Here is a 24,122-nt window from a genome sequence, read left to right as displayed (position 1 = left end):
GAAGTCCCACAGGGTAGAAGGGATTGCAAAAACTACAGAATTTTTGAAAAGATCATGCATGGGTTGGACAATTCTTCATCAAATATCTTGAACCACAGCACTCTAATTTTAGAATCAGACCTTCTCAAGCTTCCTTTATGACAGCTATTCTGGCCCTGTAATCACATCATTGGTGGCTAAACATCTTGAACAAGGACAGAATTTGAAACACACAATATGATTAAAACCTACATTATCTCTGATGTAATATCCCAGAGCCTATTACTGTACTTGGGCAGGAGGAAAGAATCTAATTAAACATTTATTTAATATTAAAATACAAACCAAAATATCAATGTTGGACAGTAATGCAACAATATATCAACTGGCAAATATGTATTTTTTTTCACCAAGAAAAATTAATTTATGTTCACAAATACATGAAATGCACACGAACAGAACACTGGCACAAAACCCAGGCTGGCACATGGAACCAGTAACTTCAGGTAAGGAGTTCCAGTCCTGGAGGTGAGTTGTTCACTGGGAGGCAGGAGGCTGCTGCCAGGTGAATCCTGGTACTCACAGTATCAAAATACTCCTCACTGTGACTGCTGGGGGACATGACATCCAGCAGAGAAGGATTTTCCTGCCCCAGCCAGCCACAGTGCAAGTATTGCTCACAGTTCTGTCCCAGTGAGAAACATCCATGATAAAGGTTTAAATTAAAAGGATTTACCACAGAACAGTGGTTCTCTTTAACACAGGTAACTCATGTTGCTTTTTGTATTAAAGTCCAAAAATCTCCTCTTGGCTAATATTTACATCACACCATAAATATTTATAAAATGGTGGAGGAAAACCAAGTGCAAAAGGGTAACACTACCATTTTTTTCTGAAAACAAGCTGCCTTTTAGTTTCTTATTATAAATTGTATATCACTATTTAAAAATAATTGATATTTCTAAAAATATTACAATACAGGATAAACATTGATTTCTCAGGTGTAACAAAATACATTTAAAATAGAGGTGGCTGTTTGAAGTACAAAATATTGCTGTTTGTAAAGGGTAACATGGTTGCAAAACTACTTTTGAGGGTTTATAAAAATACAAAACAATTTGCATTTACTGAGTGCATCGTTATATATTAGTGCAAAAAAAAAAGTATATTTGCAGTCGAGAGAGAACTGTCAAAGATTTGCAGAGGTTCTCAAAACATGAAACCTCTTCAGAGTCATTCGTATCAACCCCAAATCTCTGTTAATTGTTTCCAAACGATCTTCCAGGGCTTCCTAAAAGGAGGAGTTAAAAGAAAGAACAAAAAGTATTAATGACATATTAAGAAATCAAATTATCCTTCTAAAATTAGGAAACTGCTATCATTCCTATATTGCTGGTATCCTTTTTGGGGCCTTAGGTGCATTGTTGCCACCCAAAAACCAGACCTACAAACTTGTCATGTTATTTTTCTGTATTTTTTGGCTTTTTTAACATGTGACTTACAAAACTCCACAAGAGAAACCTGACATGAATTAGGACAGGCTGATAGTTAGGAATATTAGGCATATTTAGGAATACTGGGCATATCTAGGAAACAGCTGATCACTGTAGTGTGTGGCAGTACTGATTTACTGGAATGCACTTTTAATTTCAAATTGATAAACTGATAATGCACCCTGATATTACAATTCAGGAAATGCTGAAGTTGAAGGCTTTGCAGAGACCTCTAAAAGACAACTTTGAGACTTGTTTTTATTAAAAGAGTCTGCAGAGTTTTCCATAGAAAGCTTCCTGTATTTCACCTAAAAACCAGTTATTTTAACCTTCTTACTTTGTACTTTCAAGGAGACAAAGCCCAACCAAACTAAAACTAACTTTTCAATTTCTCCTACAGCACAACATCCTCTCTGCAGCTTCAGGGATCTATTTCATAGTCACTGCATTTTGTTAATGCACTGCCTTTATCTCCCTCTCAGTTTTAGCACAAGAACAGACTATTCTTCCAGTAATTTGGCAAAATGCATCCCATGTACAAAAAATAGAAGATATTAAACAATATAAAAACCCTAACATAAAAACCAATATAAAAATTCCCACAGTAATCACACTCACTACCTAGAGGATCTTTCCTCTACATTATGTATTCTCAGTTGTGGAAGAACAGAAGAGAACAGTAATACAGAGAAGCTTTTTCACCTGATTTAGTCTTGCTTGCAAGGTCATTCTTCCACCAGAACAAGGGATTCGGCTCAGGGCAGCCTCAATCTAATAACAGAAAACACTTCAGCTGTAAATTAGTTTCAAGAGCCAATATGAGCCTTCCTAACTCCTCTTACAGAAGGAGAGGTGAGGTGTATGGATTACAGCTACATGGAGAGTTTTGCTCTTTAACACCATAATGCTGTGCCAACCCCCACCCACACTGTGTTTGTTACAGTGACTCTCCTTTAATGAATTTGGGGACAGGGAAGGACTGCAAGTAGAGCAGGGAAGGATAATGGCACATTCCTGAAGTGACACTGAAGCTGTGGATGGATTTCAGCCACGCATTCCATGGATAAACGGCTCCATCCCTCACTTCTCATAGAACAATTACTATTTTTCACAACTTGAAAACAAAAATAATCTTTGCCTGTTGCTTTTCGTGAGTCAGCTCATCAAAAAGCCTCTCTGTTTCAGCCAGAGTTGGAATCCTTGCTGTGTACTTGAAGTCTTCCTCACAAGGTGATTGCACTGCCTCGTGTCTCTGGTTCCTCTCCTCCCAAGCTGCTGCTTTCTTCATTCCATTACTGGAGCTGTGTGTGGCACCTGAATGCTGCCTTCCTATCAACAGAACAGGGATCTTTTTATTTGTTCTGTAATTATCTGGGAAATTGTTACATAGGACAGACAAAAAAAAAACTAATGGCAGCACAAGGAGCGTGGTTTTGGCAGTGCATGAACCAAGGAGAGGGATGAGCAAAGCCTCAGTCCTTGCCATGAACAGCTTCCCAAAGGAATGCAAAACATTTGTATGGGTCATCTTTCAAGGGATCTTTCAAACACAGCATATTTTTTGGTTAACAACCAGATTCCTGTGTTGTACTAATTAGGAATTACTTTTACTGGTACATTTCCAAATATCACCAAGCTGACTGGTTGTCATGCAAACACCAGTCTAAATAAGAGCATGGATAAAACCAAAAAGCAGAACATTGTGACAGAAACTACAGAAGGGAGAAAAGATCAATCATTTCAAAAAATGTGAAACAACTGGTTTTATTAGTTACTCTTTGCTGTCCATAATGCAGTGTTTAGTAATAGGATTTTATTAGTAAGACTCAGTGTGTACATCTTAATACAGACCTCACTGAGATATGCATTGGATAACTGAGTTAAGCACAGGGAAATGTACTGCCCTCCTTTCTCAATTTCATTATTTTTCTTGTTCCACTGTGTTTGTGCACACAGACATACACATAAAATACTGTATGAACAGGATTTCTCTGTCTACAGGAATAAGGCAACTTTTAGAGGATTTTTAAAAGTTGGACTTCACAGAGTAAGGAGTCAGCTTTCTAGTTAAACAGCTCTAGCACTGTGGAAAGAATGGTGGTACAAAAATAAAGAACATTTTCCCTCCACTTTGACAGATTACCTTCTACATCATCTAGTGAGTGAAACTGGAGCCTTTTCCTTGGATTATTGTGCTGTAAAGTAGAAGTAGCACCAGTTTCCAGGTCATCTAGAAGTATATCAAATCTACAGAGCAGGAAACACACAGCAATTACTTGTTAGAAGTCATGTATCAAGCAATACATTGTTTTCTACTTTTTCACCTTTTGGTTGAATAAACAATTTAATTTTTTTTAGAAGAAGACTCTAAGTCTTCTAAATCCTGTTCAATCATTCTAGATTTTCCTGGCCAGATTTTAAAAACACAACTTAGCTTTATATTCAGAAATCTTCACAACTCATTTTTGAGGACATTTAATGAACAAGAAACAGCAGCATTAAGCCTGAATAAACATCCTCTGCTGCTGTAAAAATGATCAGAACACAACTGTGTTCACCAGACTCCTACCTTGTCACTGTGTTTTCACTTCTGCTGAGCAAATGGCTAAATCCAGGAGAGAGGTTTTCCTTTGGAGATCGTTTTGGGCTGTATGTCACAGACACTGGTGCCAACATTATCTCTCTTCTTGCTGCAAAAGACAAAGTATGTTTATCTACCTCAAACTCCCCAGTGCAGTACCTCCCACTCATGTGCTTACAGCTTAAAAGAATGCTCTTCAAAGCTGTCTACATGTTTATCTAAACTAGATGAGAAGTGCATCACAACATGCAAAAATGAAAATAAACTTAGAACCCTCACATATTCTGTGATTACAGGCATGACTTTTTTCAGACTGCCAGAACAATGCAAAAACCCTGCCCCTATTTTTCCATCTTCTAGAGCAGCCTTTCATGATTTGATTCTGCTGTTTGAGTGACACAAAGCAAAGCTGAGAAAAGCACTGACTGGGAGTGCTGGATTTCCTGTTTGCAGGAGGAAGGGACGATGACCTCTGGCCAGAGGGGGAGCTGAAGCGTTTGGGTCTGTGCTGGTCTCTCCCCTTCTCTGGAGATCGGTTTGCAGCCACAGAAGGTTCAACAAACCCAACAGTCTGACGTCGAGTTGATGGCTCTAATTAAAAGAAAAAAAATTGTTCTATTAATCCATCTTTTCCAACACAAGAATTCACAAATATTCCCCTGAACTGAGCTTTTTCTCCCTCACATCAGTGTTATTTGTGCTGTTTTGCTCAAGTCTCTCTCCCTACCCACAGAACAGTTTAACTCAGGAAAAAAGATCTTTGCAGTGTGTGAGGATGAAATTATGCTGAGTAACACTGCTTGGTAGAGAAACAGTGGAAATCAGGACAAAAGCATATTTTGGGAAAGGCTGAAGGACTTGCCTGAGGCCCAGAATACAAGATTTCAAGAAAGACTCAGCATTTTCTCTAAATCAGAATTGTTACAACAGCTCAGGGCAGTTCAGCTTCCTCAATTCCATTCCCATACAACACCAGGGAAACTGAAATGGATGTACAGCAGCCAGAGCTTTGTTAGGACTCCATTAACTGTTTATAAATACTGAGATATTCTTAGAAAAGGGGACATTAACTACTTTTCAGCTTGAGACCTAACAACAACCTCTGCATTCCCCTCTATTCTAAACAAATCACTAAGATATCTAACTTTGAATTTTCTTAGGAGAGCCCCACAAGTTTGCATGCCAAAACTGTTTTTATCCCACCACTGAAGCCTGGTGGATTTGAATGCTGAGAATACCAAAGCCAAAAGACATGCAAACAGAGAACAGCCAGTAAAGACACATTCAGGAATATAAAAATAAGAGTTACTAGCTGGTGCATCTTCTTTTTCTGTCTGTGTACCCCAATCTTTAACAATTTTTCCTTCTTCAAGTTCTTTAAAGGCTTTTATAATTGGTGCTTCTGATATCTCATTTTCTTTCTTTTCTATTGTGTTGGTTGAAGAGTCTTCCTGTGAGGAGTCTTTCTCAGGAGGAGAATGGTGCCTTAAAGAGTGTGAGGTGGTGGAAGGAAAAAAAAAAATCAAGTTTTTTATTTTATTTCATTTCATAAACCCAAACATGAACAGAATAAACAAAAACCATGGCAAAATTTAGTTCAGATTTTAGTTTAGTTTCAGAAACCAACTCACCTAGAAGGAATATAGGTTTCTTCCAGCCTGTTGTCTTTGGGGCTTTCCTGGCCCTCCAAAGGCTGCCCAGTGAAGATGGAATATTCAGCTCCTGGTATCAACCACTTTCGCCTGCTGACATCAGGAGTTCCCAACTTGCTGTGGGAATAAAAAGCTTCAAAATTATTAAAGGCTTTGGAGTTTGGCAGAGGGGTTTATGTTTGTTTCTGTTTTGTTTTTTAAGAAAAACCTAAAATTTATTCCAGTAAACAAATATACAATGAACTTGTAAATACTGTGGAAAAAGTATCTGCTTTTTGAAACATGCTTGTAAGGTAAAAATAGAATATCTGGGGGGGGAAAAAAAGCCATATGTTGAGGTTTCAGTCTAAATTACACAATATGCTCAGAATGCAGAGCTCCACAAAGATCTTCCTGTAATTTAATGCTGCTTACTCAGACCCAGGTTTGGGTTGCAAGTAGATCTCAACTAATTAAACGAAAACATTTGGTGGAGATTACTGCAGTAGTTCAGAGCATCTGATCCCAGCTTTCCTTTGGACAACAATTATTAGAAAAATAAAAAAAAAAAGAAAAAGAAAAAACCAAGAAAAAGCCAGCATTGATATCCTGAGAGTGACAAATATCAACTAATAAGTATTAATTAGTAGATCATTATCTTGAGATATCAAAAGAAAAATGTGATTTCTATACACAGGAAAGCAGATAATTAGGAAAAAAGGGACTTGTTTACCCAAGCTATGAACTATAGGCACTATTCTATAAATCCATCCTGCTGGGCATTCAATTGGAATGAGGCTTTCCTTGAGCCTCTGGGATCAGTTAGGGACAGATTAACTTCTAAATCCATATTGGCTCTAACATCCCCCTCCCTGATGAACATGGTCTGCCATGTCCAGCCCTTCCTTTCTTCTGATCATGGTTGGGGTCTGGTTCATCAATATTAAAAAGAGCTCTAAACAGAAATCTGTCCCTTTAATATATTAATACATAAATTATTTCTGTCTTTGTAATCATCAAAATTCAAATCTCCCCAAGATACTCCTGTTCAATGCATCCAAATGGACATCCCCAAATCACATTAATTGTCATTTTGGGCTCCACAGCATCACTGCTGAAATGGGAGAGACACTGAACAGGCCATAACTGAGTAACAAAAACCAGAGGGGGACAAAGCTTTTGAGGCCTTTCAAACGTGATAAAAAACCCTCAAACAAACAAAACCAGTGCACAGATCAACTTGAATTTCTTTAACATAAATCCCAACTCAAAGCAGAGTGTCCATTCTAACTGAACTTCCCCTCTACTCTCAGGTTACCTGTACAAATGATATTTAGAACCACACTGAGCAGGAATCAGCCTTTCAAACCAATGACACACAAGGAAAAACCTCCAATGCCTAACTGGACTATGAGTTTGTATTCCAAGATCTTTGTGGAGTATGGGAATTCAGCTGAGCAGTTGAGACCTAGCAAACACTCATTTGGGAAGAGCAGGGACAGCTGGCCAAGCCAGAGATGCATCAGCCAGAGTATTCAGTTGGGTTTAATTATTTCTTGGCACATCCAATCTCTGCATTACATCACATGTGTTTAATCCAGTTCAGCCCATGGACTGACCTCATCTTGACCCATTTTTAGCCAAAACATGCTAAAAGTTATTCTAGAACACATTGTTTTCATGTCTGAATGTTCACTTACTTGGCACAAGGGGTTCTTAAACGATTTTCACTTATATGGCGAAGTTTCAGTGCATTTTCATGTTCCACCTGCTTGAGCTGAGCTTCAAGTTTTAAAATTGTCCTTAAAAAGATGCATTAGGAGATGATTTAAATGGCATAAAAGAAACATCATATTTCTTAAGAGTTTTGCCCATTTTTATTCAGATTTTTCTGGATGAAGCAGGAGAACAAGAGCAACTGCTGCATTTCTGTCTATGCATCTCTGCCTAAATATGGATATAAATATGTATTTCAATTTGAAGTTAAATCAGGTAATCTGGCCAGAAAGACAGCACCAGGCAACGCTGCTGTGGAAGCAGAGGAAGTAGAAAAAAAATGCATATCCTAAATTAATGAGATTTTTAGTTTGTACCAGCAGCATGAAGCAAAATGAAATGCTTCATAAAATGTGATTAAACTTGAAAGATCTACAGCCTTCACACTCTGGGAGTAGACATTTAGCCCACAGTTTGTATTTCATATTGTTAAAACAATAGTAAGTTTCACAGTTACCTTTTCAAATCAGAAATCTCTGTGTTTGCATCAAGTAATTTGTTTTCAGTAGTATTTAATGTATCCTACGACACAAAGAAAAATGTAAGAAGCCCAGAAACTACAGAAGTGCATTAAATAAAACCCAAGTAACTCCACATCAGTCTTGTAAACAACACATCAATTACACCTTCCTACTTCAAAGGGTCCATTAAATTTCTTCAGCTTTGACTTTGCAGTATTTTTGCTGCCTATGACTGGAAAATAACAGATTCCAGTTTCCTTCCCTTTCCCTCCAGGACTCTGAAGAGAAAGTTATCAGTAAAGATAAATATGGATCTTTCTGTTTGAGCTTTTTCAAAACATTTAAGTTAATTCAGCTAATTCCATGGAATATTATCACAAAGTTTGCATGTTTGGGTTTTTAATTATCCACTGTGTGCCTACCTTTACTCTTTCATGTTCTTTTCCAAGGGATTCGTATTCTCCTAAAAGCTAAAACAAAACAAAAGAACACCAACCCACAGTGAGACCACAGTCAATTAACAGTTTTGTTGGCTGCTGTAAAATCATCTCAACAGCTTGGCTAACACATGCAGAAGCACTACAGGGGATACAAAATGTACTTTAATAGTATTTGTTAAGTTCTTCTTATCATCTTCCAATTGGAACAAAAAGTTATAGGCAGGACAAGAGGAGACAGAGCTACTTACAGAATGTCTTTCTAATTTTCACATTATTTGTCTCTAAAGAAACTGAATGAATGAACCAGTAGGATTCCTCAGAGACTTTAAAAGTGAATTGGTCTTTTGAAATTTCAATTGTAAAAAAGAATGAGAATGATAATACGTAATTCCAGCTAATACCCATTCTGCCAGTCCATTTAAACATTCCATAAAGCTCTTCCTAAAGAATCAGAGGAGTAATTCCTTAGATTCAGTCTAAAAATCATACACAATGAACATTTTTAGCAAGTTGGGATGAGGTATGAAAAGTTTAGTCCATCTCCAACAAACTTAAGAGAGGAAAAATTACTTTCTAAAATGATTTCATGTAATACCTTCAACTTAGAGTAATACAATTCTCGAGACAGACTTTTGCAAGGGTTACCTCATCAAGTATACACTTGTTGCCTTAAATAATTTTAAAGTATCTTTTAGGTCCACATTTCCCTCCAACACCCAGCCTAGCAAGGAGCCAGCTGAGGAATTTCTGTCTTCTTGTTGTGCCTTAAGACTTCCCAGTTGTAAGCTCAGAGTATTTTTCACACCCGGGACTTGCTGTCGTCCCCCTGCCAACATCACAATCCATTTTCTTACTCACATTTTGAAACATTTTGTTTTCTTCCTGGAGCCTTGTGTTTTTGTTGTCAGATAACTTGTAAGCCTTCTCAAAAGCCTCCTCCAGCTCCCTGAGCCTGGACTGCAGGCGGCTGATGGTGTTGTCCTTCTCCTTGTGGCTCGCGCGCATCTCCTCGAGCCGCTCCTGCAGGGCTTTGGAATTGTCACTGAGGGCATAGAAACGCTCCCTCCAGTCTGCCTGCAGGACACAAAACATCCCTCAGAGTGTTGGAAACGTTCTTATTCCTTAACAGGTTATTTATTTCTAAGATTATTTTTATTTCAAAGAATTATGTTAAAATCGCCTGCACAGAAAACAAGGGTATACATGTACGTGAACTAAACAAGATTTTTGCTCATTTCTTTGACTTGGAAAGAATAAAAATGAAGACTAAACCCACCCAAAATGTATTTATGTCACAGGATTTTAAATATCTAGAGGTGAAGCCTCCAATCCATCCAACTGCTTTATTTCCCAGCACAGAAAAATGCAGAAAGAAGGTGGGATTAGTCTCTGCAGGTGTCTAACTCTGATGACAAAGTTCAACTGTCATGACCAAGTGTCCTGGTTTTTGACTAATAATAATTAATTGACTAATAATTAATTAATTTGACTAATAATTAATGCAGCTATGCATTAATTTATGCACAAGCAAACAGGTCTGGCCTAGCTAGAAAAACTGCAGCTATACTTAAAGACAGTATTTTTGCCCCAGCATAAGTGAGATTTTTTTAATCATGATCTGATAAGAAAGTAATTAAAACAAAATAAATAAATTAAGAAAATTTAAAGAGGAACGTGATAAAGACATCACAGTATTTCACTCTTAGACTTCATTTGATCCCTGCTAACCTGGAAAAAAGTTCATGAGCAACAGTGATGATGGCTCAAGTAGGGAATCCTAAGAAAGTCAGGTAGGAAAGTCACTGTGCAACATGTGGGCTGATGTTATTTATTAAGGGAAAGTTTGAAAGGTTAAGAACAAAAGAGAAGTATGGAAAGACTGACCAGCTCATTAATGAAAAAGTTCATTATTTTACCCTTTTACTTAAAAAGCAACTTGATTTAAGAACATATACTTACCACTTGCTTTTCTAGCTGATTATTCTTATTTTCAAGGGCTTTTATGTGAGCACTTGCTTCATTCAGAGCTGAATCTAACTGGTCACACCTACTTAGAACACAGACATTACACCAATCTCTTGAAATTTTCAAATAATAAACCTACATTTTGTAGCCTTTTTTCCCTCCTCAAGCATCCCCACAACTTTTGGTGCCCCGCCTGTGATCTCCTCCCACATTTTTCAGCCCCAGCAGTCTCTGCTCAGAAGGGCTGTGGTGGCCTGGGATGAGAAGGAAACTGGGAACACACAAATTTTGTGCAGTGTTTCAGCTGTCTAAATTTGCAATATGTGTTTTAACTGGCAATAATTCTACAGAAATCACATCAATATTCTCTGTACAGCAAACACTCAAGCTGTAAGTAATGGAGGGCACAGCTGGGGCACACAGACTCCAGGGTAAAGGCACCAATGAACTCAGGACTTGTCCTGTGCCACCTGTGGTTGTGACAGGGAAGGTACAGGAGGATGATGTTCACCAGCATGACAGGAAAGCAGAATCTTCCCAACACAAATCATTCCATTACAAATTGCTGAGACCACCTCTGCCTGCCAGCCAGTCCTGAGGAAAGCTTGCACTGGCTCCAGAAAAAAACAGGTCAAACAAGAACTTTGGTCCAAACACCACATTTACTGTCTAACAACAGTGAACTGATCTTCACAGAAACATGGAATAGTTTTGAGTTGGAAGGGACCTTAAAGCTCATCCAGCTCCAGCCCCTCTGCCAAGAGCAGGGACATCCTCCACAAGATGAGGCAGCTCAGGGCCCTGACCAACCCCTTAACCAGGGATGGGGCAGCCACAACTTAGCAACTGCATGAAATAATGCAAAATTTATACTTAAGAGGGAAATATTAGTATCACAGATGCATGAAATCTTCAGAACTGAAGAGGGACATAAACTGTTCAAGATATTCCCAACAAGGATACTCGGTCTTTAAAATATACAGAGCACCACATAAAGAGAAAGACAAGAAGGACAAACAGTACCTGTCAGCAAGGCTTTGATTGATTTTCTTCAGCTCCTCAGATGCAGCAGTTCTCTGGCTGCACTCCAGCTGCTGTTTCAAGCTCTGGATCTCAGAGTCATAGTAAGCTCGTAGATCAGCGATGTGTCGGGCGTGTTTTTCCCTCAGGTTCTGCCTAATCCTATTTTCAATATAAGAATTTTAGAAAATTCCAGCCATCCACATGACCATGTGGATTCATTTGTGGATTCTGGATTCATTTGCACATAATGAACTCAGCATATACATGTCTCTTACAAAACTCTATTTGCATTCAACCTAAAGCAAAGACAGCTTTGTCATCACATTAATAGAGGTAAATATTATGATTATTATATACAAATAATATATACAAACACAAAATAACAATTTACTTTTTTACAAGCCCTCATACATGGAATAAATGCCCTGTATGATAGTCCAGTGCAAATCATCAGAGCTTCAACAGTGCATGGAGGATATTTATTTTACCTAAACACAGTAAATTCTGTGCTTCTCCACATTTGTTTCTAAAGAGGAAAATAACCCCTCCAAAAAATTTGAAATTCTCTGCCTAAGTGAACTTCCTCACACAGCCTATGAGGGAAGCATGTATTTTTATTTTTATTTGTAAAGAGACATGACCAAGAGAACTCACATATTTTGTTTGGCTCACTACTGTTGTTTCATTCCTTTCATGAAAGTACCAAACTTCTGACTTTTAAAACAGAAAAAAATCACTTACTTTGACATTACCACGGGATCTTCAAGAGATGCCACTGAAAGGCTGTAATCTGGCAAACTGCTGTCAGCACACTGAGTAACAGAAGATGGAGTTAGAGTCAGTATTTCTTCCTCCTCAGTGTTGACAGAATTATCATTGTCAGCATCCCTGTAAGCCACTGGGAAGGGAGAGCTGGCCCTGTTTTCACCCTGGAATGGGTGATTTCTCCACAGGTCCAAGTGCACAGCTCTGCTGCTGGCAGGGGGTGTTGGAGAATCATCTAACTGAGATGAATGACTTGTCTGTGAAAAAGAGTCTGTGTCACAATGACTTGGAAATCCGGGCTCTGCCATAGAGTCTGGAGAAAAGGGAGCAGAGTCTGCAGGAGTCCTGAAAAAACAGAGTCCCTGGTTCTGCTGGCCTGGCTTCATATGCAGGGTTGGGTCCAACGTCAAGATCTGGGAAATAAGTTACAATGCTAAAAAAGCTGTGATTTAATTCCATTTACAAGAACAAAATTTATCCCAAGACAACAGCAAACCATACAACATACTGCAAGTATTATACTGAATATTATTACAATCATTTGGAAGTGACAAACAAAATGAAGGCACCTGCAACACTGAAATGACAATACACATTTCCAATAATTGCAACTTGGCTTTCTAAGTTTCCATTAATAAAGGACATATCCAAGATCTATAGCTTTGTAGAAAACCTCTGAAATTTCAGTTATGCAACCTGAAAGACTAGGATGTCTGTTTGTGTGTTGAAACAATAACCTTGCAGGGTTACAAAAGCACTTCATCAATTACCTAAACAATACAGTCACACAGCAGCCACCATTACTGGGTTATATACAGGACTGAGAGCTATTAAAAAAAAGATATGAGAAAGAATCATTTCCACAACCTGTGCCTGTTCTGTTCCATGGGTGGAACAAACTTGTCTTGCAGGAAAACCCTGCCACTGCAGCTCCAGGTGCAGCTCAGCAGCTGCAGCCCCAGCAGCAGCGGATCCGTCCCTGCGGCATCCTCAAGGTTGTGCAGCAAAGGTGCTTCTCTGCTCAGGCTGTTCTTAGAGGTTCCTCCAAGCTGGATCCTTTCCCAAGCTGCTCAAAGTGCTGTTCCAGCATAACTCTGGAGGTGGCAGCAGGGGCCAAGCCGTGTGAAACCAGCCCAACACAGCCTCAACTGCTCCGTGATGTAAAGAAATTAATGTTACCTCTGGTGGGTGACTTGGCTGGGAAGAAGGCATAAAGCTCTGGTCTGGCATCTGCTTGTTTTCCCTTTGTCTTTTATGATAAATCTCCTTCAGTGATGACAACTTCCCTTCATCAGCAGAAGACAACTTCAACAGGTAAAATTGCTACATTACTTTTTCTGAACACAATCCTCCACCCCCAACAGAGATAAGCAAGTTCTGGGGTGAGTTTAGCTAATAAAGCAGCTCAGAACACACAGCTTTATTCAAGATAAAAAAGGGTTTTTATCAAGGCATATACACCTTTAACATATTTGTTGGTCACTTCTCATCTATACACAGCTTCTTTTGAATGACAAAAGGTCAGTAAATTCCAAGTGAGGTTAGTGGGGTGCAGGAATAATGAAGAGCCAGGGTATGGAGAGACTGAGATAACAAAAGAGTTCTCTCCATCACAGGCAAACAGCAAAGACAAAAAAGCAACTACATTACAACTTTTAAACATGTACAAAGTTTACCTGAACTGGTGGTACTTTTGTACTGGTGGTACTTTTGGAGAAAACATCAGGCAACTCACTTCTGAAATTCTCTGGTAAAGTGTGATACATCTCCTTTTCATCTAATTTCCAGTATGAAAGTCCTGATGAGAAAAAATACCAAAAGAAAATTAATTCTACAGATTTCAAGCTGGCAGCTATAGAACAGGAATCCAAAACCCATTAGTAAAATGTTATTTTGTCAGCAACAAAAATAGTATATTAGTTATTTGCATTTAGTGCTTAAGGATGTCATTAGAGCATTTGTTACCAGGCCAGAGTTACAAAAATCTCAATGCAAAGCACAGGCAACATAATCAGTCTCACACCATATAGCACCAGGGAGAAAAGCTATAAATCAGTTAAATCACACAGATTTGGTGTTCAAGGGGCAAATCCTCATTTACCATGAACTTACATTTCTAATGATTCCAGTATAGCACTTAAAACTGGTACCAGCCAAGGAATAATCCCAGGCAGCCCCTGATATTACAAACTCCTCAGTTTGTGCAGCACTCTGCAGCATGCAAAGACAAACTACCAGGGCTAAGAGGGATGGCACAAGAGGAACAGACACAGCCTCAATCCCACTCCAATCTCTTAAATGTGTCCCTCTCTCAGTGGCTTGTGAAGAAGCAATAATTATACACAGTTTGCAGAGCTGCATCTCTGTGCCCCTGTTTGTTACTGAAATGAATCCACCCTGTTATGATCAAAATACATTAATTAGTTGTGTGGCTTTGATAAAAAACCCAATAACCACAACCCCCAAACCCATGCAAATTTACCACCAACCACCCCTCACATACACCCCCAAAACCACAAAACCAAACCTCACCAAAACACAAAAAACCAACCCTCCCCCCAGAATTAAAGAATCACCAGGTTACACACTGCATTATTCTGTTCTTGTCTATTTACACAATCATAGAATCATGCCCTTGGCTTAAAGGAATTCTGATTCTATTACCATGAACTCCTCTAATTACCACACCACTGATGCTAATGCATCACACCCTACCATGATATTAACATTAATTCCATTATGAAACAGTTTTAAACATAAAGTTCAGCTTTAAAATGCTGAGAAATTTGGAAAAAAATCCCAACTGCTGCATGTCCTACATCTGCCAGCAGCAGTACACAGGAGCTGCCATCAGTTTGAAAACAGGAGCAAAAAGCAGAATTAATGCCATAGCAAAGCTTGTCAGTGCTTAAATCCTCCTCAACTCCCTGAAGTTATCAGAGATGCATTCCAGTATGAGTTTTAAAAATGAGAATTTAAAAGAAAGGGAATTTAAGTACAAGAAATGAACTATACCTGAAGCTTCTGACACTACAGAATTTGGACTTTCCTTGGGTTGATTGAGGTAAAAAGTGTATGGTGGCAAAGCAGCATCAGTAAGGTTTGTCTAAAATTACAATGGAAAAACAAATTCAGAAGGAAAATCACAAGACAAGGGGAAAAAAAAAACAAGTAAGGATATAAGGCTTAAAATTGCATGTAAATGTTATGAGTTTTTTTAAGCAAAGTACAATGGAAAAACAAATTCAGAAGGAAAATCACAAGACAAGGGAAAAAAAAAAAAGTAAGGGTATAAGGTTTAAAATTGCATGTAAATGTTATGAGTCTTTTTAAGCAAAAAGATTAAATACAATTATACAGCATGATCCAAACCTACAGAATTTATATTCAGGGTAATCACAGCCAAAAGTGGAACTAAGCTAAGCCACATCATTAAACTGATATTTCCTAAGACATGTGCCTGTGTTTTTGTCCTGAGCAAACTGGTTAATGCCTTAACACACAAAGAATCCAGAAGAAGCATCACCAGCTGAAATCAAAGATCTTTCAAAAATTACAGGGCACAATAAATTACCATGACCTGAAGCCTCAGCTGAGAGTGTGGCCATTATCTCTACAAGGAGAGAACATGTACCACCCAGGGAGGTGTTAAGACAAAAATTAGATAATGAATAAAATAAGCCAAAATAGCTTTGTGCCTAAGTATGGGATGATCCAAGAAATAAACTTTGCCCACATGAACTTTAAATATATGAATGGGAACTCAAATGCTTAAAATATGAAAGTATATTCAGCATATATATATACTGAATGAGAACATTCTGTAACTCTGAAAAAATACCAGTTACAAGAATAGCATTAGAAAAACATAATGAAATAAAAAGACACTTACATTCTCAAGTGGTAATCTCTTCACTCTCTCATTTTCTTGCATAGAGTTCACACATACTTCATCTGCAGTTACTCTTTTTGGTTGGGTTTGTTTCAACTTTTGTGCCCATGATGTTAAAGATTTACTAGGTGGTAAGAAACACACACATACATGTTAAGATATTTCCCCTAAATTTATTTACAACAGCTAAACACTGGAGATGCACACCTGCATCACTCAGAAACATCATGCTAAATAAATACATTTATCTATCAAGCAGCAGAACATCCAGAGGCTCCATTCAACTTCAGACCTGTCCCCAAAGACTTTCACTGAACGGGGATTGTCTATAATAAATGACCAGATTTGTAAAGTTTATCACTTACCTGGCTTTTTTCCCACACTGATGATCTTCATCAGCTTTATGTTCCAACCCAGCGGGAAAAACCAAGCTATCCCTCCTTCCCGGTGAACGATTTTCCTGTGGTTTTTTTGCTGCAAGCTCTCTTTGATCGGGGCCGCGCAGCCCCGGGCTCAGCTCCGAGGCGGACAGGGAGCCGTAGCCGCTGTTCATGGAGGCCTCGCTGCCCGCACATTCCTGCTGCACCCCCGAGGCCTCGGGCTGGCCTTCCCCTTCGGCGGATCTCAGCTGGCTCACCAGGCTCCCCTGCTCCTCAAACGCCTCCGAGCACATCCCCATGGGGCTCGGCAGCGAGGGGAAGCTGTGGCTGAGCGGGGCGGGCACGGCCCGGCTCCTGGCCCAGGTGCTGCTCTGCAAACTCACCAGCTCCTTTATCTCATCCTGAATCAGCTGCACGGGGTGGGGAAAAAAGGCAAAACTCCCATCAGAAATCACATTCCTGTTTAGATGCATCTTCCATTCGGGTTGTTAGTGGGAGATTTAGAGTATTTATTCCATGTAACTCCAGGTTTTCATGTGCAGACATCTCATGCATAAAGTAGATAAATACATACTGTGCATAACAGTAAAATATAAATAAAACAGTAAAAATAACAGTAAAATGTCCATGGGAACAATCCTTAATTCCATGCAGTGAATTACGAGTCTCAGTAGTCATTTATTCATGTAAAAAACATGCATGAATGTATTCACTAATTGCCCTCAGAACTATAGTTACCGACCAACCAGCTCAAGAAATACAAACTATCCAGGCTAAATTTAAGTCTGAAACACTTTTCCACTTGGATATACATTTTCAAAGACTGCAAGGATGCTTTGATGGAAGTATTAACCATTACTCTATCATGAGAATAGGAATAATGTACCTCTGCAAGATTATTGCATAAAACTCGACTTTAAAAACCCAATTTAGATATTTTGCTGTTAGGTTCACATGGTACAAAGTTCTACTTTTTGATTGTTTTGGTGTCTGATGGAATGAAGCAAACGCAAAACTGGATCATTACTTAACAGGTCACTTACTCTTTAGTCTACAAGACTTATTTCAGTATATTAGGTAAGTAATTTTTTGAAGTTCTAAGTTTTACAGCTGTGCATTGGCAATACTGAAACAGCTCTGAGAAATAATTAATGCTTTTGCCAAGGGCTGTGAAGAGATTTCACATTTGTGCCTGTGGCCAGGACTTCTGCAGAGTTCAACTGAGATTACTGAACTGCAGGAGCACACAACTCTTGCACATGACAGGACAGAGCACAGAATTGTTTTCAAGAATATATTTCAAACTAATTCCCTCAGGAAAGAAAGAAGGAAAAAACTTGCAATAATTTTAAGAACATGGAACTCATGTTTTTTCACAGAACTACAGTACATTACTCACATGTGAATAGCAACTGGAGAGCACAAATTGAACAAAAAAGATTTATTCTCTCAAGTAAGAAATAAAAAAGAAGACTTAATTTCAGAGGAACCTACGTGTAATGCTAGTCAGGATCAAGCCTCAGATTTTTTATTAACTTGCAATAGAACAAACAGCTGAATTTCACTTCAGCCTTTCCCTGCCAAAAATAACAAATAAACAAAAAACTTGGGATGAAGTTTCCTTCCACTACAAAGTTTTATGTTCTGCTAATGATTTCAATCATGACTGCAGCAACCACTTGTATTTTAAGTCTGTGATCCAACTGTCAGGAAGGCAGGGAAGGGAGAATAGGAGGGAAAGAACAGAACTGGAGTGGGGGGAGAGAGGATCAGATTCACTGCTGACATTTAATCTTTGTCATTAATACCCTGTGCAGGAAAAGTGAAAGGCTCCTATTCCAATTAAATTGCATTTTTACCTCTTTTTGCATAGTCACAAAAGACTGCAAGATAAGACAGAAAAAAGGGAAAAATAAGATGTACTTTCTACAGTTTTGGGATTGTAACTTTGTTTTTAAAATCTCTTTGATAAAGTCTGATCTTGGGATGATCCAGCTTGTCCCTGGCACAGTTATCTTTTATTGTATAGATCACATAAGCCAAGGGCTGAGCCCACTGATTCCAAAAGGAACTCAAGGGTTTTTTTATCCCTATTCTCATATGGATGGAGATTTTTATACAGTTGGTCTTGAAACCCAGCATGGAACAAACCTTATCTCAAAGTTATGTCTGTGCTTTTCTACCACAAAAAGCAGATTATTATTATAATTATTATTGTGTCTTTTTATTACTCTCACTGGAATGTGTTGATCTGCCTGTGTTTCAGTGTTTTCACTAGGTCACTGGCACACCAGGGTAAGTTTGGAACAGCCCCATCTATTTTATTTAATGCATAAAATAGCTCAGTTCTAGCTGTTGATTTTGTATTTAGTGTGGCAGCCCATGCAGTGAGAAAGCCCCTGCTGACACCACACCCTCAGCTCTTCCAGAGGTAGCCTTTCCTATTAAAAAAAAAGACAAAAACCACCAAAGCCAACACAATGGATTAGTAAAGACTATGATCAGCAACAAGTGAATCAAACCACTACAGTAAGAGGAAGGAAAAGCAAGGGTAAGGAAACAGGAAAATAACAAGATGGAAAGGGGGAGGGAGGGTGGGGAGGTGAGGCAGGAGAAACAGGAGATAGGATAAAAGGACAGTACCTCTTGGTAATTCAGTTCAGGAACTGCTGATTACTACTAGTGTGGAGGGCATCAGGAAAGGGAAGGGAAAAACAGCAACCAAAATGATGAAGATATTAAGCATTATATATTTACAGTATTTACTGTCTGTTATATATACAAATACATTGCTTTTCTTCTAATGGAAAAACAGGGTTCAGCAAAAATATGAATCTTCACATGGGTTATTTTTCATTCTCAGAAAGGAAACTGTTCAACTGAAGGTGAAATGGGTGTTCAGGGATGGTTTCCTGGGCTATATACTCTCTAGATGAGGGGATGATAAATTGTATAATATTTTTTAAATTATAAGAAAGCTATATTGTCTCAAAATTAGAAATTATACCATCTAACAGTTAATAAAAACCTCATACCTACAAAATCACATTATCAGGTGAGCATTCTGAACCAAATGTTCGTGAAAACAAAATAACTGAAAACAAATAATCCACAAATCACTCCTGAAATGGCTCCTAACAGTTACTTTGTTAATTAACCAAGGCTGTCTCAAACATGCTTCCTTTAAACAGCACTCCAGTCATCCACTTCCATTAACTGCCCCTCTGCATTGTTTTGGAGGAGCATGGGACTGGAGGGAGAAAAAAGATCATTCAGCTTTATCTAGTTCCATGAACAGTCATTACTTACCTGGATTTGATGGTGGAACTGCTCTTGCTGGGCATTTATTTGTTCCTGGCATTGTTTTTCTACCAGTCTCAGCAGCTGTATCCACCTTGTCTATTAAATCACAAAGTGAAATAATTAAAGCACAGAAATATTGCACCTCTTACCTTTTTCTCTGGCTACAAATAGCTTTGCAGTGCCATCCCTGGGTGTTGACATGATACAAAGTTGAGTAAGAGCACTGTGGTTGCCCACCCCACAGTACATTCAGCCCCCACCATGCCAATCAATGGAAACTAAAAGTAGGAACAGCTGCCAGCAAAGAACAGTCAAATTCTGGAAAGGTTGATTCCAGTTCCATTAATTGTAGGCAATTCTAAAATTGAGAATTAAACACCCTTCTGTCCATCCACTTCACTAAGAAACTCTTCCCCTCAGCATTCCAGCTAAAGGCCATGATGCATAATTGTGTCATGGAAACTAAGAGATAATTTTTTTTTTAAAAAATCACATACACAGCATTCATGAAACATGGCAAAATCTGATGTTCAAAAACTATTTTATGTTATGGAGCCTGGTGCTTGAAGCACAGGACACGGGACACAGACATCAATATTCTGTTCCTGGAGGTGTTAAAGAGAACCCAAATTAAGCATCTGTCAACACACACTTGGATGGATCCCAGCCAGGGAGCTCAAAAATCTGCAAGAAGAAGCCCATGGTGTGCAAAACTGATGCTCCTTATGATAACTAAAAATAATCGTAAAATTAAAAATACAAAAGGACAAAAAACGTTCCAAAAAGTGTTTGGGAGAATTAGTTCATTAAAACCATATAATTGTTTTTGCATTGGTTTAAATCTGGAAACAAACTAATCCCCTACACGTTTACAAATGGATTGTATAAATAAATCAAGCAAAACAGAACCATTTTTAGAAAAAAACCCTTCTAATTTCTAGGATTATTTCAGACCAGTTTGATGTGACACAGTTTTAATGGTTTAAATTTTTCAGTTCAAGAACTTCCTATCTTTACTGTAACTTTGGAAAAAAATGTTCAGATCCATATTATATTATAATATATATAAATTATTAATATAATACTATTATTTTATAAAACACCAAGGCATAAAGACAAATTATTGTAAAACACAAAAATAAAATTGCAGTAAAATCCAGCCAGGTGATTAGTTCATTTATTGTAAAAGGATCTGTCCCATCATTAAGAATAAACACAGACCTTGCTGTGAATTGTATCATTAGATTTGCCTTCCAAAATGCAAAGCAAATACATTCATACCACTTTTTAAAAACAAAATTTAATATCAAATACCTCACAGTTCCTCACAATCTCTGAGTTAGCATGTCCAATGTTCTGGATATCTTGCATAAAGGAGGCAAGCAGCTCAACAGAACCAGGCTTTAATGAGGACCTGGTATTCCCTGAGTAACCAGAAACTCCATTGGGATTGGATGAAGGACTTCTAGTGAAACACAAGGAAAACAGCTCAATTATTTATTGTGTCAGGTGTGCAGCAATACACTGCATATGCCAGACTGCCAGAAGAGAATTACACACTCAATTTAGGACTCTCATCATGCTGAAATAAAAATATCACCCTAATACCAATATTACTGTGAAGGCATGCTAACTAAGCAGAACCAAAATAATCAAAGTATTTGTTAGTGGTTCCTTCAGCACGTTACCTGTTAGAATTCAAGCCACAGACAGAGCTGTGGGTGTTTCTGACATCAGAGTCTGCAAAGGACAAAGGGGTTTCTTGGACACAATTCACCACATTGCTGTTTTCCATATCTTAGTCCCAAGTAAGACATTACCCTGAAAACAGAGAGAATAAACATCACTCTCTTTAAAAAAGCATTTGACTTTATTGTGTGAAAAAAAAAACAGAATTGGAACTGAAGAGACAGTTGTTGCAGCCAAACCACCCCAGAAAGTGCAAATATTCCCCAACCAGGCTCCCTCCCTTCTGTGCCATCCCTGCAAGAAGGTGCTGCTCACTCAGCCTTGGGCCTCCCACAAGGCCAAGGATTCCCAACACATCCACACTGGGCTGGAAATACAAAACATTCCAGGTAAAACCCTGTTCTCAGGCTCTGATTGGTTCTTTTTCTTAAATCTGGGGCTCCACAGGCCATGTGCAAGGTGTGAAATCTCCTGTTACCAACATATTTAGCTGTGACTGGAGAGCTGAACCTTCACTGGAAGAAACACACTCACCAAAAATAATAAAACTGAGATCAACTGAGTTAGACTGGGGTCGACCAACTCTGCCATTTCTGGGTGTAATGTTTGGCTTACTTTTTTCACAGATCACTTTTTTCATTGTTATTAAGCAACACTAAATCAGAAAGCTTAAAAATTGAGCTACATTTCTGACCAACTAATAAAACAACAAAAAAAGGAGTCAAACAGGAATCCCACATTGGTTGAAAACAGCAGCTGGTTAACTGAAAGCATCATAAATAAATAAATACACAATACTTGGGCCACAGTCTTACAGCACTCAAAGCAGACTGGTTGTAAAGAGACTAAAATACTCTTCCAGTTTGCATACTTTCACGAAGAAAACCCTTGAAATAATTAATTAAGCAGTTCTTACATAGGGCTTATTTCAGCATGTTGTACACCCTGGTGAATTCAGCCTGTGTTCTAACACTGTAGAAAAACCTTATGATCATTTCATGGATGGAGAGCAAAAAGAGCCATTAAGAAATATCATCTTGGTAGTCTGATAATGCTAAGAATAAATTCCTGCTGCCTTAAAGAAGCACAACACCTCCAAAGCACAACTCCTCTTTACAGGGCTTGTGGGCTGATGGCTTTTACAGATTCAAGTTTTCATTATTTGCAAGTTCTTGGAGATACGTCTCTAATATTTTGAGAAATATAAAATATTTTCACCAGAAGGAAACTAATGGACAACTGTCCTATTTTCTCCTGTTTTACTGGAGCCTGCTTGGCTTGAGCAGAAATGTTTTCTGGGTACTCACTCACTATCTCCTCTGGGTAGGGCTGAAAATGCCAGAATTGGAAGGAAGTTACCACAGACACACACATCCCTCTGGCAGAGCTTCGTGGGATAAAGAAAAGAAGAAAAAAAACATAGCTTTCTTCTTTTTCTAGAGGTCGGAAGCCCGCAAAACTCGGAGGTTATCAGGCTGCTAAGCCGACAGCTCAAGCTGAGGCTGGAGAGTGACTGGAGCAGGGGATGGGGGCGGCATCAGTCACCCCGAAAGCCCAGGATGGAATCATGGGTGGCCTATCTCAGCAGCACAGCAAATGGGTGGGACTTAGCTGTGACACAGGCTCGTTTCATAACCTCATTAGAAGTCTGCTCTCGATTAAAAATATATATATATATATTAGCGAGCTGTAAGTGCGCTGCGGGAGCGCTGTCACCCATCGATGGCACAGCCCAGCACGGTCCTTATACGGCTGCGGAAAACAAGCCGCGAGGCGTTTTGAACTCAGAAATATCGGCGCTGATCTGGATGCTAACGCCAGCGCGGACACAGCCCGTGAGGTTCCGCAGCGCTTCCTGAGCCAGACCCGACTCCTTCCGAGCCCTCAGCGCTGACAGGGTGCCTCGGTCCCCGCCGCCGCCAGGCCCCCACCTGCCCACGGACCTTGAGGGAGCCCCAGAAGGCACAACGAGTCCGGGGCTGCAGCGGCCGCCCCGAGGGCTCAGGCCCCGCAGGGACCCCTCTCGCCACGTCCGCACCGTCGGGGCCGCCTCCCGTGCGTCCGTAACCCCCTCCCCGGCTCCGCGTGCGCCCCGTCCGCCCGCAGGCGCCGCGCTCGCCCCGCCGTGCCCAGGCCCCTCACAGGTCACCCCGCACTCGGCGCGGCCGCTCCACGGCCCCGTCCCTTCACCAGCGCCCCACAGCGGCTCCGCAGCCCCGCCCCGCTCAGGCCAAGCCCCGCCCCGGCGCTGTCATTGGGCGGCCGCTCCTCGCGCTCCGCGATGTTGACAGCGCCGCCGCCTCCGATTGGCTGTAGCGCCCGTCAATCTGCGGGGAAAGGGGCGGCGCGCTGGGAGCGGCCTCGCGGCTCCGGGATGGGGCGCGGGGGCCCGGCCAAGCGCGGCGGCGCTGCCCTCGCCGGCTGCCCGCGGGCTCTTTCGGTTCATACCCGCATCGCTGGGAGCCCCCGGCGCCCGGCAGCCTCCTCCTCCCGCGGCCGTGAAGCGACGAACAGGCGCGGCCCTGCACCGCCCGGCCGGGAGTTTCGAACGCGGGGACGGGGGTAGAGGGCGCTCCGCTCTGGGCCCGGCCCCGTGATTGGCCGCCTCGAGCGCGCGCCTCCCGCGCTGATTCGCTGCGCGGCAAAGTCCGCGCGCCGCCGCCAGCGGATTGGCGCGCGCCGCGGCGCCGTTCCCCGAGAGAACCGATTGGGGGGGCGAGCGCCATCCCCGCCCCTCTCGCGCA

At 40.2% G+C, this 24,122-nt stretch overlaps 1 protein-coding gene across 10 annotated transcripts; it reads right to left on the bottom strand.

The window, feature by feature from the left end:
- Window positions 1-288: 288 nt before the first annotated feature.
- On the bottom strand, window positions 289-24,121 carry MPHOSPH9 (M-phase phosphoprotein 9). 10 transcript variants are annotated; one of them, XM_041410069.1, is made up of 25 exons: window positions 23,521-23,786; window positions 22,686-22,765; window positions 21,378-21,510; window positions 21,004-21,154; window positions 19,696-19,785; window positions 16,372-16,796; window positions 16,007-16,130; window positions 15,130-15,220; window positions 13,791-13,912; window positions 13,294-13,419; window positions 12,091-12,527; window positions 11,350-11,508; window positions 10,321-10,408; window positions 9,220-9,435; window positions 8,344-8,391; window positions 7,918-7,982; window positions 7,385-7,486; window positions 5,685-5,822; window positions 5,363-5,538; window positions 4,480-4,644; window positions 4,042-4,162; window positions 3,616-3,719; window positions 2,611-2,801; window positions 2,175-2,243; window positions 289-1,270 (listed from the first exon to the last, which is right to left on the bottom strand). In XM_041410069.1, the coding sequence occupies exons 3-25, from the start codon at window positions 21,482-21,484 to the stop codon at window positions 1,169-1,171; spliced, it is 3,417 nt and encodes a 1,138-aa protein (XP_041266003.1). In that variant the 5' UTR covers window positions 21,485-21,510; window positions 22,686-22,765; window positions 23,521-23,786; the 3' UTR covers window positions 289-1,168. The 10 variants fall into 10 exon arrangements, 9 of the variants coding, with proteins under 9 accessions (XP_041266003.1, XP_041266000.1, XP_041266006.1 ...); XM_041410066.1 differs by lacking the exons at window positions 22,686-22,765; window positions 23,521-23,786 and adding an exon at window positions 23,827-24,119; XM_041410072.1 differs by lacking the exons at window positions 22,686-22,765; window positions 23,521-23,786 and adding an exon at window positions 23,827-24,118 and having other exon boundaries at window positions 12,091-12,161.
- Window position 24,122: the final 1 nt, after the last annotated feature.

Source organism: Onychostruthus taczanowskii, unplaced genomic scaffold (assembly GCF_017590055.1).
Source record: "Onychostruthus taczanowskii isolate IOZ18803 unplaced genomic scaffold, ASM1759005v1 scaffold32, whole genome shotgun sequence".
Taxonomy (NCBI): Eukaryota; Metazoa; Chordata; class Aves; order Passeriformes; family Passeridae; genus Onychostruthus; species Onychostruthus taczanowskii.
Note: the sequence above shows the minus strand (reverse complement) of the source record. Positions and strands in the feature narration are given on the sequence as shown.

Coding starts and splice junctions, on each gene's coding strand:
- MPHOSPH9 (XM_041410066.1), bottom strand. CDS start 21,484: ATGGAAAACAGCAATGTGGTGAATTGTGTCCAAGAAACCCCTTTGTCC. Junction 5,539..5,684: donor GAAACCTATATTCCTTCTAG/GTGAGTTGGTTT, acceptor ACACTCTTTAAG/GCACCATTCTCCTCCTGAGA. Junction 3,720..4,041: donor AGTGAAAACACAGTGACAAG/GTAGGAGTCTGG, acceptor CCTGCTCTGTAG/ATTTGATATACTTCTAGATG.